General features: G+C 46.2%; 1 protein-coding gene across 2 annotated transcripts in view; it reads left to right on the forward strand.

The window, feature by feature from the left end:
* Window positions 1–13035, forward strand: part of BTBD11 (BTB domain containing 11) — a 256972-nt gene that overhangs the window by 155939 nt on the left and 87998 nt on the right. For both annotated transcript variants that reach the window (XM_016148053.2, XM_016148052.2), the window contains exons 2-3: window positions 1608–1757; window positions 8310–8514. In XM_016148053.2, coding sequence (XP_016003539.1) covers window positions 1608–1757; window positions 8310–8514 — 355 coding nt within the window. The remainder of the gene's footprint in view (window positions 1–1607; window positions 1758–8309; window positions 8515–13035) is intronic.

The raw sequence follows: 13035 nt of genomic DNA on the forward strand, positions 1-13035 counted from the left end.
GAACAAGTGACTGGCTCAGTGTGGCTGGAGCCACTAATTACACAGCACAGGCCAGAAGAGGTGAGGGCCACCTCGAGCCTGCCGGTCTTCAAAGGAGGAACCTTTGTTTGTGAGATCTCATGGTTTGAGCAGGGCGAAGAGTGGACTTGAACTACTGACCTTGGCATTCCGTCTCCTTCCCTTCACCCTGCCGGTTGTCTTAAATAATTCAGCACCTGCGTATCGATATTGTTTTATTGTTCCCAAATTATTTGTCGTTGCCGGTCTCGTCCCTTCAGTTAGTTTCCACACTACTCGAACACATCTGCTTCTTTTGCGTTTCCGAAATGCCTGTCAGGGTTGGGAATACAACAGGCCCTCAAATAAGTGCTTTCTGCTTATTGACGACTACTTATTGTTCAGGTCCCTGCCAAGACATCCCTTCATTGCTCATTGTCTCCCACCATAGAGCATGCGTATGGCTTTGTAGTTACATGTGGAGCAGCAGCCTGTCTCCTTTGCTTAGGATGTAAGTCCACTGAGGGCAGGCAGTGTGTGTTCTGTCCGTCGCTGCGTCCTCGGCCCCTGACACAGCACAGTGCCTTCCTTGTTCATTGTATCAGCAGTGATTGGCTCTTGGTAGATGTATCTGTTAGTTATCACCATAGAAATGCTAAGTAACAAACAACCATTCTATCTCAATGGCATGCCAAATGAGCATTTGTCGTGAGGGGCAGCTCTGAGCTTCAGGTTGGTGCTGGATCAGTTCTGTGTGTCTCTCACCCTCCTTAGACCAGCAGGCTAGCCAGGGCATGATGGTGGCAGAAACACGAGGGGGGAAGTTCAACCACGCAGGTGCTTTTTGGGGCCTTTGGTTCCGTTATGTTCAAAACATACTTTTGGCCAAAGTAAGTCAATGGTCAAGCCCAAATTCAAGGAGCTCAGAAGCACATTCTGGAGGTTGGGGCGATGAAGGGAATGGTGAATATTTCTGAATAACCTACCAGAGTAAGCGCTCTGGGCTTGCTACATGTTCATGGGATAGAAAGAAAAGGAAGAGAATAATTGGATTCCAGGGATTTCCCATGGGTACCCACCAGACAAGTTACAGAAGTCCTTGGGGACTCTTCGCCTCCTTACATTGAGCTCTGCAGAGAAAGCCAGAGCCTTGTCTAACACCTAACAGCCTGGCCACCTGGAGTTAAATTTGTTGGGCAAATTAACCAAGCCCTCAGATGTGACTGCCATCAGAGACATTTCCTCAGGGTACCCAGGGATGGCAGCTGCCCCTGGGAGGGAGAATGGTACAATGACCACCAGCTCCTGGAGAGGTGTCTCTGAATGGATAGAATCCTGCAGGCCTTTAAGGACAGGATTCTGTGTCCTTTGGAAATGTGTGCATACAGCTGAATTCTAACATTTGTTAAAATTAGCAGGTCAAGACCTTGAAGCAACATTTTCAAATAGCTAGAAATCATTTCTAAAAGGAGTCCAGAGCCTCGAGTGTCATATTGGCTTTGTGGTACCAACTCTGGGTGGTTTGAAGTTTGTGCAAGGTTTTGCACCCCTCCTTTGTTTAACTAAAAAAAAAGAATAATCTTTTCATTCTCTCTCTCCACTGACTGCAGGAGTGCTGTGCCTGCCGGACAGCCTGAATCTTCACAGAGACCCGCAGAGGTCAAACAAGCCGGGAGAGCTGCCCATATTCAGCCAGTCCGAGTTAAGGACCATCGAGCAGTCCCTGCTGGCCACCCGCGTGGGCAGCATCGCAGAACTGAGTAAGTGGCTGCTGCTTCTCCAGCCCTCTCTGTGCCCAAGGTACCACTGCACGCAGGGCAGTGCTTTGTAACCAGCGCCATGACACCTCTTACCAAGCACCTACTGTGTGCACAAAACAGTGCCGATGACCAACGGCCGTGGGAAAGGCGAGGGCTCTGGAGTCGGGCGGGCCTGATAAATTCCCCAGCCCTGCCGCTGATGCACGTCAAGTTCCTAAACGTTTCTGAGCCTCAGTTTCCTTTCCTATTAAAATAGAGAAAATAATAGTCCCTCGCTTAGAGTGTAGTGTGTAGTGGTAGTGATTCCACAACCCATGAAGGAGTTTGACGTGGTGCCTGGCACACAGTAAATGCTCTATAAACGGTGGCGGGTCACTCGATTTCCACAAGCGGATCCATTAAAGCATATATGAAATTACATCGCTTCTCTGTAGGGAACCCTCTACTGGCTCCCCATCCGACCCCGAGCCCTCAGAACTGCCTCTGGACCGCCCCAGCCCGTGTCTCTCAGACATCTTCCACTCGTCCTCGTGGCCCACTGAACTCCAGCCCCCCTGGCTCCTTGCTGTTCCTCAAACATGGCGAGAGTGCCTCAGGACCTTTGCACTTACGTTCCCTCCTCCGGGAACAATCTTCTTTCGGATGTCCACGTGGCTTGCTCTCTCATTGCCTTCAAGTCTCACCCAAACGTTACCTTCTCAATGAGACTTTCCCTGGCCACCACACTGAAAATTATGACCCCCTGAAGACCCTTCCCCCGATCGCTGCTTCGCCATCTCCCCCAGAAGTTATCCTATGACAGACTCCATATGTTTGTCTGTTTTTTTTTTAATAACACCATATAAATGATATACAGTTCACCTATTTAAAGTATACAATTCAATGATTTTTAGTATATTTACTGAGCTGTGCAACTGTAACCACAACCAGTTTTAGAACGTTTTTATCACCCCACGAGAACCTGATCATCATTAGCAGTCACTCCCCTGGCCCCGGTCACACCCTATATTTTACTCGTTTATTTTTTTTAATTGTCTCTCTCCCTGCTAGAATATAGTCTCACAGAGAGTAGAGGTGTTTGTTTGGTTCATTGATGCAACCCCAGCACCAAGAACACTGCCTGGCACATAGTAGGCCCTCAGAAAATGGAGAGGGGGGGCGGGGAGAGAGAGAGAGAGAACATGCATGCACGTGTGAGTGTGCATGAGCTGGAGGAAGTCAGGGAGAGGGAAAAGAGGGAAGGAGATGGAGAGAAAGGAGGGATTGTTAAGAAGTTTGGGGTGCCTCGAGTTTGAGCAATGATTTGTCATGCTTGCGCTCCCCTAATTTAGGGCCGTGCTCTCTGAGCCCAACAATCAGAGAAAAGTAAAGCTTTCCTTTCCTTATGTTTACTTATGATCCCGTGGACTGTTAAATGGCTTAGCTGTGTGTTAGTTCCCCATGGGATTGGAGTGTCGATCTCGGAAATGCTAGGTTATGATAAAGTCCAAGTTGATGTGAGATTCTAGAAAATCCTGAACTACAGAAGGCTTTAGGGTCTAAATAGGGACATCTACCTCTTCCCGAGGGAATTCCCTGTACGCCCAAGACAGGCAAGCATCCTTAGTTAGCACATGAAAGTCTAGAAAAGGGATGTAGTAGCTTTTTCCAGTCTGGGGTGTAGGGTGGGGTGGTCCTTATAGTCACTAGAGCTGCTTTCCTGGCACCCGGTTTTAGAAACTGAATTTCCATTCTCATTAAACCTTGAGTTGCCTCCAGTCTCTAGCCCTTCCAGTTACCAATCATTCGATTTTTCTTAAATTTGAGGGCACCACGAACCCCTTTGGCAGTCCAGGAAAGCCCGTGGACCCTGCCTCAGAATATTTTTAAATGCATAAAATATGTAAGCTTACAAAAAGAAACCAATTACACTGAAATGTTCGTCTAAAATGATGCCTTTTTTATTAGCACATTAACAAGATGTAGCAGCAGCTCTGATGACCCCGTTATTTTGAGGCAGCGATGTGTGCGAAGGATATTTTGAGATATCTTACAACGACTGGAACAGAATAAGGAAGTGTCTGCATTTTAACAGCTCCCTGGGGATTCAGATATAGAGGGTCCGAGCAGCCCCCTGGGGGAAACATCATTCCAAGAAGAAACGATGAGATGTGCTAGAAACACAGAAGCTGGTGACAGCTGTCCCCTGAGGTCTCAAAGTTTGTCCTGGGGTACCATAGGACTCCTCCCTGGGCTGGGGCCCTACTTAATTCCAGAGTTCTCTTGAAAGGATTTGCTAAACAAATCTGCACTTCACCTAAACAGGCAGTCTGCAGGAGCGGCTTGCTGCATAAATTGTTTTTAAGGACAATTTGCTCTGCAAATTAAATGCTGTCATTGTGGTCGAGTGTTGACTTTAGCATATGAATCGCTGGCACACAAATGGGTGGTGCTAATTACTACGGGGTTTTGTACATTCATTAAGTGGGCCTCATAGAACATATGGGAGGAAGCACGTTGATAAGCCACGCGGGTGACTGAAGGTAATAAAATTGGCTTTTTTCTGATCTGACTATAATTTAGACAGGCTTGCTCTGTGGTCTGAATCAATACAGCCTTGCTCTCCCTGTGTACATAGAGAGTTGTTCTTCATATTCAAAGGTTACTCTGCCAGTGTGGATTCTAGAAATCGCTGGTTTTGAGCAAAGGCGAAGTAGAGAGAATTTGTTCCCAGATATCCCTGCTCTTCTTGAATCGGGCTCAAGGGCAGAGCCTCTGACCATGGCCTTATTAATGGCCAATACTAATACAACAGTAACTGAAGTTATTGAACGAGGGAACTATTTCCAATGGAACCATTCTAGTCCACATTGACATGGAAATAGGTGTGAGAAGAGGACCAAGGACCGGTCTAAGATCAGCCACACCTGTGAGCGGAAGGGTTGGCGATCGAGTCCAGGAAACAAGGCAGAGCTTTCACACCTCCCCACTAGACGAGACTCCTCCTGGGGGAAACTCAGCAGACATTTCCATATGTTACAAGGGGAACGAATGTCCCCTCTGTAAGATCAGGTAGTTGGTTGGGTCTGTGTTCCTTCCAGCCGAGGACCTGCAATTTGCTCTATAGGATAAATTGTGGACACTGTCCTCAAAACTAAATTGGAGATGCAAAAATTCACAAAGGTTTGTTACCAAACATCCCACCAGGCACCTAGATGGGGACCCACCCTTGCAGGCTGAGATTTCTCCCTCCCCTCCCCCACTACCTCCATCCTCAAAGCATCACATTAAAATCTAGAGAACCACCTTGATCACTGGCGATGTCCAGAGCTATCTTTGTCCAGCCTGTTATAACTTGCGGTGAAAATATATCCACTATTTCTGGAGTGCCTACACCGTGTACCAAGTGCTTTAAATACATTAAAGGTATTATTATTCCCATTTCACAGATGAGAAAACTGAGCCTGAGAAGGATAAATGACCCAAGGCCACACAACTACTAAGTAACAGAGTCATAATTCAAACCTAGTTCTTCCTTTTTCCACTTCGATATGCTACGACTAATTCCGCTTTGCCTTCTGAGCACCTAACACATCACCATAGCTTGGGAAATATCTGTTGGTTGTCAAATGAATAAATGAATGACCCACAGTGAACTAGTTGTGAAACAAAAGCTGAAGAGAATACTGCAGGTGAGGGAGCTCTTCATGAAACTCCAATCAAATAGTAAAGACTGTTGAACTGAAAATTGAATGCAGAGAACTGAAACCGAACCTCTATATCACTAAAATATTTGAAGGAGAAGCCAACTCAGGATACCAACAAGGTCCCCAACGGACACAGGTTGGTGAGTCCTTAATAACAAGCCCTAGGAAATTTGCAAGGTGATAGATATAGTGACCTTCACAATGGACTTAGAGTCTGGCGGGCAGTCCAGATCGCATTCCCTGAGCCAGCGAGTAGGTCTGGCTGGGGAAGCCAGGTCCACCCCGTCTCCCCCACTGAGGCCAGGGGAAAAATCAGAGGCCCTGGCTTTTCTCAAACCAACTTGACTCTGCCTCTGGTCCCATCCAGTCCCATTCTAGAGGCCTCTGAGTTCTTGTCTCAACTCTTCTGCTCACATCCCAGGCCTGCCTCCAAGCTCTCAATTAAACCCCCATCGGACAGTCATTAATTACGGTAATTACTTTCTGTTGTTAAAGGGAAAGCAGAGGGCTTCATTTTTTTTTTTTGAAAAAAAAAGGCCTCTTTTTGTTGTCTTTTCACTCTAAACTTTGAACTTGTCGCCCCCACTCAGTGGGGCCATTAATTTACCACTGTGCATAAAAAGGATTTCTGGGTTGCCTTTTCCTCGGAGCCACCAGAAAACAAAACAAAACAGCCCTTGCCGCTTGGACAAGGGAGTCGCTCTCCTTGTTTGAAACGCAGGGGGGCGCTCTTTTCTGACCGTGGATGAAATGAAGAGCAGGGAAGGCAGTGAAGGCATTGTTTCAGCACCGGCTTGGGCAGAAAGAGCTCACCATTAAAATGTGCGCCCCAGGGCAGTCACATCTGGCACGCAGGAGGACAGCTCAGAGGCAGCTGCACCCATTGCCTGGGTCTGGCTGGTTACGGCTGCGTTTTCCCAACGGGCCGTACTGGAGACGACGGTAGGTGATACACAAACACTCTCAATTTTTAATTGCTATGAATTTTTTATGAGTGCAGGAAAAATATTGGTTTTGCATTTATGGCACTGATAGGAGGTTTCCTTCTAAAATGAATTTATTTGTGTGAAAGAACGAGCCAATTTAAAGAAAAATATTAAGTAAATAAATTGTACCTGCGGCACACAGATAGGAGAAGTCGTGATGGGGATTCCCAGATGGCTGATGTTTGGGAAACCGGGTTATGCATGGATTCTCAGGGAGGTTCCTAGAGCCAAACTCCAGGGCAGCTAGTTACAAGTAATTCGTTGTTTGGGGGTTCATGAAGCTGACAGGTGAAGCAGCAGATAAAACAAACATAGAGCAGGGTTTAAAATGGAGCTAGTGATCGCCAAATACCTGCGCCGGTTTCATCTCCCGTGGTCAGCCCTACTCAGAGACAGCCTTGAGGCCTCTGATCCAGGGACTAGGCTGACAAGGATGCTGATAATGATGTTGATAACGACGGTAGTGGTGGTGATGGTGGGGGCGATGGTGGTGGTAAGGACAGTCTTGAGTCCAGACAGCATGTTCCTAACTACTACACTACTCCTTCAGGAACACCGCAATGAGTGACCCATGTTCTCAACAGGGAAAGCAGACATGTAGACAGTCACCTGGGAAACACGGCAGAATTAAACAAGTTACGTGTTAGACTTCATTAGCAGGTGTTGCGGGTCCACGGGGGAAGGGAAGATTGATTTTTAGTGGGAGCGTTCTGGAGGGCTTTGTGGAAGAAGTGACATTTGATCGTGGCCTTGAAGTCCCTCAGTAGTTGGGAGAATGAAGGAAAGGGCGCTCTAAGGTGAGGCAGTGACAAGAGCAAAAGCAGGGAACCCGGAAGGGAACGGCAAGCCGAGTGATGCTCAGAGGAGATGGTTAGCCTCCAGAGGCAATGGCTTCCCAGCGTCTCGGGGAACTAGAGGCATGGCGCGGAGGCCCCGAACACGGACCCTCTTCTCCTTTCCACTCCCTTTTGATTGTTCTTGTTTCGAGCTTTTTTTCTGGGAGCTCTCAAGAACAGAAAGGTGAGGGTACGCCAACCTGACCCTAGATGGAAGGTACCAGAAAGTAAACACTACCTCGGTAAGCTTATTATTGTGATAATACCAAGGAGCACATGCCATAAATCAAAATTTAGAAAGTCCAGAAAAGTTGGAAGGGAATATCACCCACAATCCCATGAGGCAGAGAAATCCTTGGTCAACATTTTGGTTTCGTTTTTGTTTTGTTTGTTTTTTTTCTGGTATTTACTCAGTGCAGAGTTTTTAATAACATAATCCTAATCACACTGTATGCAATTTTGAATTTCACTTTTTTCCCCACTTACCATTTTAACATAAGGATTTTTCTCATGATCTTGCACCTCCATGCAGACATTTTTAACGACTGCATAAGTTGATGATTTTATCATGCGAATGTACCAGAGTTTATTTAACCATGTTCTTATTTTTAAACATTTGTTTCTTTGTCAAATTTTGGATCCTGTAAATAATGTCCAGTTGAAAATCCTTGTGCATGAAGCTTTTGCTGCATTTTGGATTCTAACATTGGGACAGATTCCCAGAAATGGAATTACCGAATCAAGGGTAAAGAACATTCGTTAACACCTTGGCTGCATAATGCCAAATTGCCTCAAGATGGACTTGGAGCTGGCCGAGGCTGCATCGGCCTGTCCTGGAAAAAAAGGACTAGGTCAAGGTGAGGTGAAGAGCACAGGCCCTAGAGTCAGACCAAATTGGGATCTTGTCTCTGCCTCTCGCTAACCTTGTGACCTTGAGACTCAGCGTCCTTATCTGTAAGACAGGATTTCTCGAAGCTCTTCAGAAACGTCTTCTCTGCAAGTCTTTACTGCCTACAGGCTCTGAAATCTTACCTCTGTCCACAGGTGACCTGGTGTCGCGAGCAATGCATCACCTGCAGCCCCTCAATGCCAAGCACCATGGCAACGGCACTCCCCTGCACCACAAGCAGGGGGCGCTCTACTGGGAGCCGGAGGCCCTGTACACCCTTTGCTATTTCATGCACTGCCCGCAAATGGAGTGGGAAAATCCCAACGTAGAGCCTTCCAAAGTCAACCTCCAGGTGGAAAGGTAAGACGTGCTTTCGTCTTGGGTGGCCCAAGAGATGATTTGCCCCCTGGCCTATACTGCTTTGTTGTGGGAGGGTGGCTCCTGCCTCCGTGGAAGTGCAGGTTTGGGGGAGGGGAGGGTTGCTGGGGTCAGAACTACCCAGTGCCCAGAAATTCACGGGAGGGGTCCAGGTGGGAACCTGTTGCCCTGAGAGGGTACCAGGGACCCAGGTAGGGGCTTCAAAATGGGATTACATAGGGCTGGTCCAGTTCAGGATGCAAACGGCCTGGGTCAGAAGAGCAGGCCTGCAAATTCCGGGTGAGGGAGGGCCTCTCTGTAGTGCAGGGTCGCTACCTTGCGAAGGCAGCTTTGTGGGATGCCAGCTCCTTCGGGGGGAGGCATCTGATCTTCCCGTCCCGGTTTCCCTGGGATCTGGGGGCATAGTGAGGAGGTTGGACCACAAGCACCGCTCAGCTGGAGTGGGCCTCTCAGGTGGGTGGGAGACCGGCTTGGTGGCGGAAGCAGAACTCTCACGGAAGAGGAACACAGGTGAGAAGGAAGGGCGAGCTTCCTGGGAGATGAAGCTCCCTCTGTCCTGGCTCCTGATGCTCCTGGGCGCTGTCCCTCTGCTTCCCTGTGCCTCAGTCTCCCCATCTGAGAACCAGCAGCTGAACTAAGTAGTTTCCAGTTCCCTTTGATCTGAAAATCACAGGATTCTCTAATAATGGTTTCAACCTCTCAGAGGAAGGGTATCTGAAACAACCCTCAGGGGAAGGGGCTGCTTGGAGGGCCCTCTGCTTTTCCTCTGGGAACAGGTCCCCAAAGTCATCACACAGTGTCTTACAAATCAAGGCCCCTCCTCCACACAGGCCTGTTTACTCCAACAACTGAAGCAGTGATCCCTGTTTATCAAAGCAGTGGTTAAGAGAACAGGCTCTGTGACCTAGATTTCTGGGTGCAAGTCCAGGCTCTTCTAATTAAAAGCTGGGGGGCTCTGGGAAAGTGCCTTAATCTCTCTGTGCCTCAGTTTCTTCATCTGCATTATAGGGCTACTAAGAGTTATTCTTTTGTAGAGCTGTTTGAAGATGGATTGAATAGTGTTTAGCACACAGTAAGTGCCCACTAAATGCTCACTTCTATCGTGGATAGTATTTGCATGTAGCTGAACAACTCTGTTTGGGCTCAAGTAGACTTTTCTCTGTTAAATGGTTCCAAGTTGTTTTGAAATTCTCATTGGATGTGCCATTTCTGCCAGGATGGATTAGGGCTTAATTGGGCTCCTTTACAAAACCACATCTCTTGGCTTTCAGTAAGGAAAGAAGATGGAGCCTGGGCTAGACAGAAGTTGCCTTCCCCCCACCCCCCTCTGCAAAAGAATCCCAAGTTAGCATAAATACTTCAATTCAGTCTGGAGTTAACTTAATCAGAGGATTATCAGGTCTCCTGTAATCCAGGCCAAAGCAGTGGGTGCCCCGTGCCTCTTCTCATGTGCCAGGATGAGAGGGGGCAGAATTTCCATGGTCCCTAGGCAGAAAATAAGGTCAGTCAGATACACCAAGACTTTGCGTTCTAAGAGTGTGAATCTTGAAGGTTGAGAGAATAGAAACCCTTAGTCTCTGTGGCATCTAGGTCTTCAGCCCCTCCCCCACAGCCTGTGCAATAGCACGATTTCTCTGATTCACCCCCCTCACATTGTTTTCAACTCCCACCTCTAGGCAGATGACCCCCTCTCCGTCTCCAGCCAGACGTCACCTCCCCTCTGAGCACCAGAACCTTTTCATCCCACTCAGCCTTCTGGTTTCCACTGTCAAGTCTCATGCTCTCGGCCTCGTTCTTCTCAGAGCATTTATTCTTTTCTGCCTAACACTTACCATAATCCATAATTATACATGTATTTCTGTGTTTGTTTATTGCCTATAAGGGCAGAGGACACACCTGTTCTCGTCATCACTGCACTCTGAATGCCAAGCTTAACATCTGGTGCACAGTGGGAAGGCAACAAGTATTTGTAGAATGAAAGAATGAGCAGATCCATTGATCCAGCTGCCTATGAACATTTCCATATGGAGTGTTCACAACCACCTCAAAACTGAAGCCATCATCTTTCCTCCCAAACCGACGGCTTCTCCTTTCTTCCCAGTCTCTAAGAATGGAATCCCCATCATCCCGGTCACCCCAATCAGAAAACTGCAACTTACTCCACACTCCCTCCTGTGGCCACCTGGTCAGTCGGCTTCATTGAGGGTTTCATTGATGCTACATCTGTGACATCTCTCATGTCTCTATTCTTTCCTCCCCAAATTGCTGCCACTGCATGGTTTAGGACCTCGTTCCCTCTTACTTCCGTTAATGCATTTGGTTTCTAGATGATCTCCCTGGATGTGAAGGTCAGTATCCTGACCAGCTCCATCCTCCTCACAGCCACCAGACTGAAGTTTCTAAAATATGAACCTCATCACGTGATGTACTTCCTGCCTCCACAATGGCACGGTTCCCATTACATTTTCTAATATGCCATTTCCATCTTCCCTTCTAGAACCTATTGTGGAATTCAGAGTGTAGTTGAAATGGCTGTAAGTCTAGGGAGACCATCTAAGGACTTCAAATTCTCTGGGACAACTTTTAAAGAGACATGAACTGTGAGGGAGAGCAGAGTAAAGAAAACATGTCCCAGAATTTGTTGGAGTCAATTATTTCAGTCTTTCTTTTCCTTTTTGATTGAATTTTTAGGTAATAACACAAAACACAAAGTGGAACTTGGTCATATTTTGAGTTCTGTTCACTTTGAATCTCTAGAAAGAGTATGGACTTGGGAGTCAGCTAGACTTCTGGGTCTTTTTGCTCTAAAATCTGTTATCATTGTCCCAAAGAAAGCCTTTGTGTGAATTCTTCTAGACAAAAGCTATTTCTTCTTATTTCTGAAAACACATGTGGACGGGCTTCAGAGAAGAGAGGGCCTGTTTCAGTCAAGTGTTGACACCGACACTGTACCAAAAGCTCGAAACAAGAAATTTCCAGTGGGAGGTAGGACATAAATTGGCAGTTGTTGGTCTCCCTTTCTTTCTGTCTCCTTTTTGCCCCCCGAGATCAAACAACATTTCCTTGACTCTATTTCTATTCTGTCAAAGTCAGGTAGGGCCACGGTGGTTATATGGTTTTCCACTAAACTGTCCAAGCTCTCCAGGAGCAAGGGCTGAATATTACTGGCTTTTGTTCACGCCCAGCAGAAAGCCTGGGAAATATTTGTTGACTGAAGCATGGATTGTTTTGTGCCTGGAACCACTTCTACTTGTCAGAAGAACCTTTCTTGGCTGGAGTGGTTGGAACTAGGCCTACATGCACTATTTTACTCTTTTATGTGGGCACCGTTTTAGCTTTACTGCATTTGTTTTGGATAGTTTCATTTTTCATGTGGGATTTTGAAGAAGCTCAGTGCCAGTGTAAAATTTCTGTAATTTAAGTTTTTCCAGAACTTTGGCTACTAGTTTTTCAACTTCTGAAATTATTTAGGTATTTTTTATTAAAAAAAAAAAATACTCAGATAAATTTAGTAAGATTATGGTTAGGCAATATTTATGTTCCACATAGTAATGATAAATATAAATACCCTAATTTTGATGGTAGAGGCCACATGAGGTTGCTGTTCTTAAATGGAATCATCTTAAATCTGTGACAGCTGGAAATATAAGTGATACCTACATGTGTTTGTCATGGATGATTTCAGGAATTTGTTACCACGAAGTGAAAACATAAGATAAATAGAAGTATTTTGTTGCCTGTGGTAGCTGGTAATGGCTGAGAGGAACAGCGATCAGCTTTACCCAGAGGGCTAGACAATTAGGTAGTTCTACTCTTCCCCAATCTCCCTGAACACAAACTATAATCTATGCATAGGCAGTGGCAACTCTCACTTCTTTTGCAAGCAGAGCTATACAAACAAATGTGGCAGGCTATCTATCAGGGGCCTCTCCACCACAAACACAAGTATACAATCACCTATCGGCCATTCGAGGAAAACTAATGGGAGAAACAAAATAATCTTAACAAATGGAAGAATTTACACTTGAAGAAATAGAGTTAATAAAACAAACACAACAGAAAATGTCTTCCAAGACACACACTCAACTGATGTGTTGTGATCACCCAAACACATCAGTTCTTAATGCTTTTTCATCTATGGCGTATGTGACAAGTGATATTCAAATTTTATCATACTTCAAGGGACATACCCGAGATTATGCACACGTTCCAGCATTCTAGTTATAACTCTTCCCCATTCTTCCCCATGAAGGAATATATCAGAATCCAAGTGAGTGGAGGTGTCTTTGATACAAGTGACACTATTAGTAGGAATGTTTTGTTGTAAAAGCTGAACCTACTATAAGTGCTGAAAGCAGAAAGAAAACCTCTGGGAGGTCCAGTGTAGGCAGAGGTTACCAAACCCTTCTCCCTTCTGCATGAGAATATAGCCTTGGGTTAATTCTCCAGCTCTGTTCTCCTGGAAACCTCTAAAAATTACAGTATCAACTGTGTTACTAAGCA

Source organism: Rousettus aegyptiacus, unplaced genomic scaffold, assembly GCF_014176215.1.
Source record: "Rousettus aegyptiacus isolate mRouAeg1 unplaced genomic scaffold, mRouAeg1.p scaffold_m13_p_2, whole genome shotgun sequence".
Classification (NCBI taxonomy): Eukaryota; Metazoa; Chordata; class Mammalia; order Chiroptera; family Pteropodidae; genus Rousettus; species Rousettus aegyptiacus.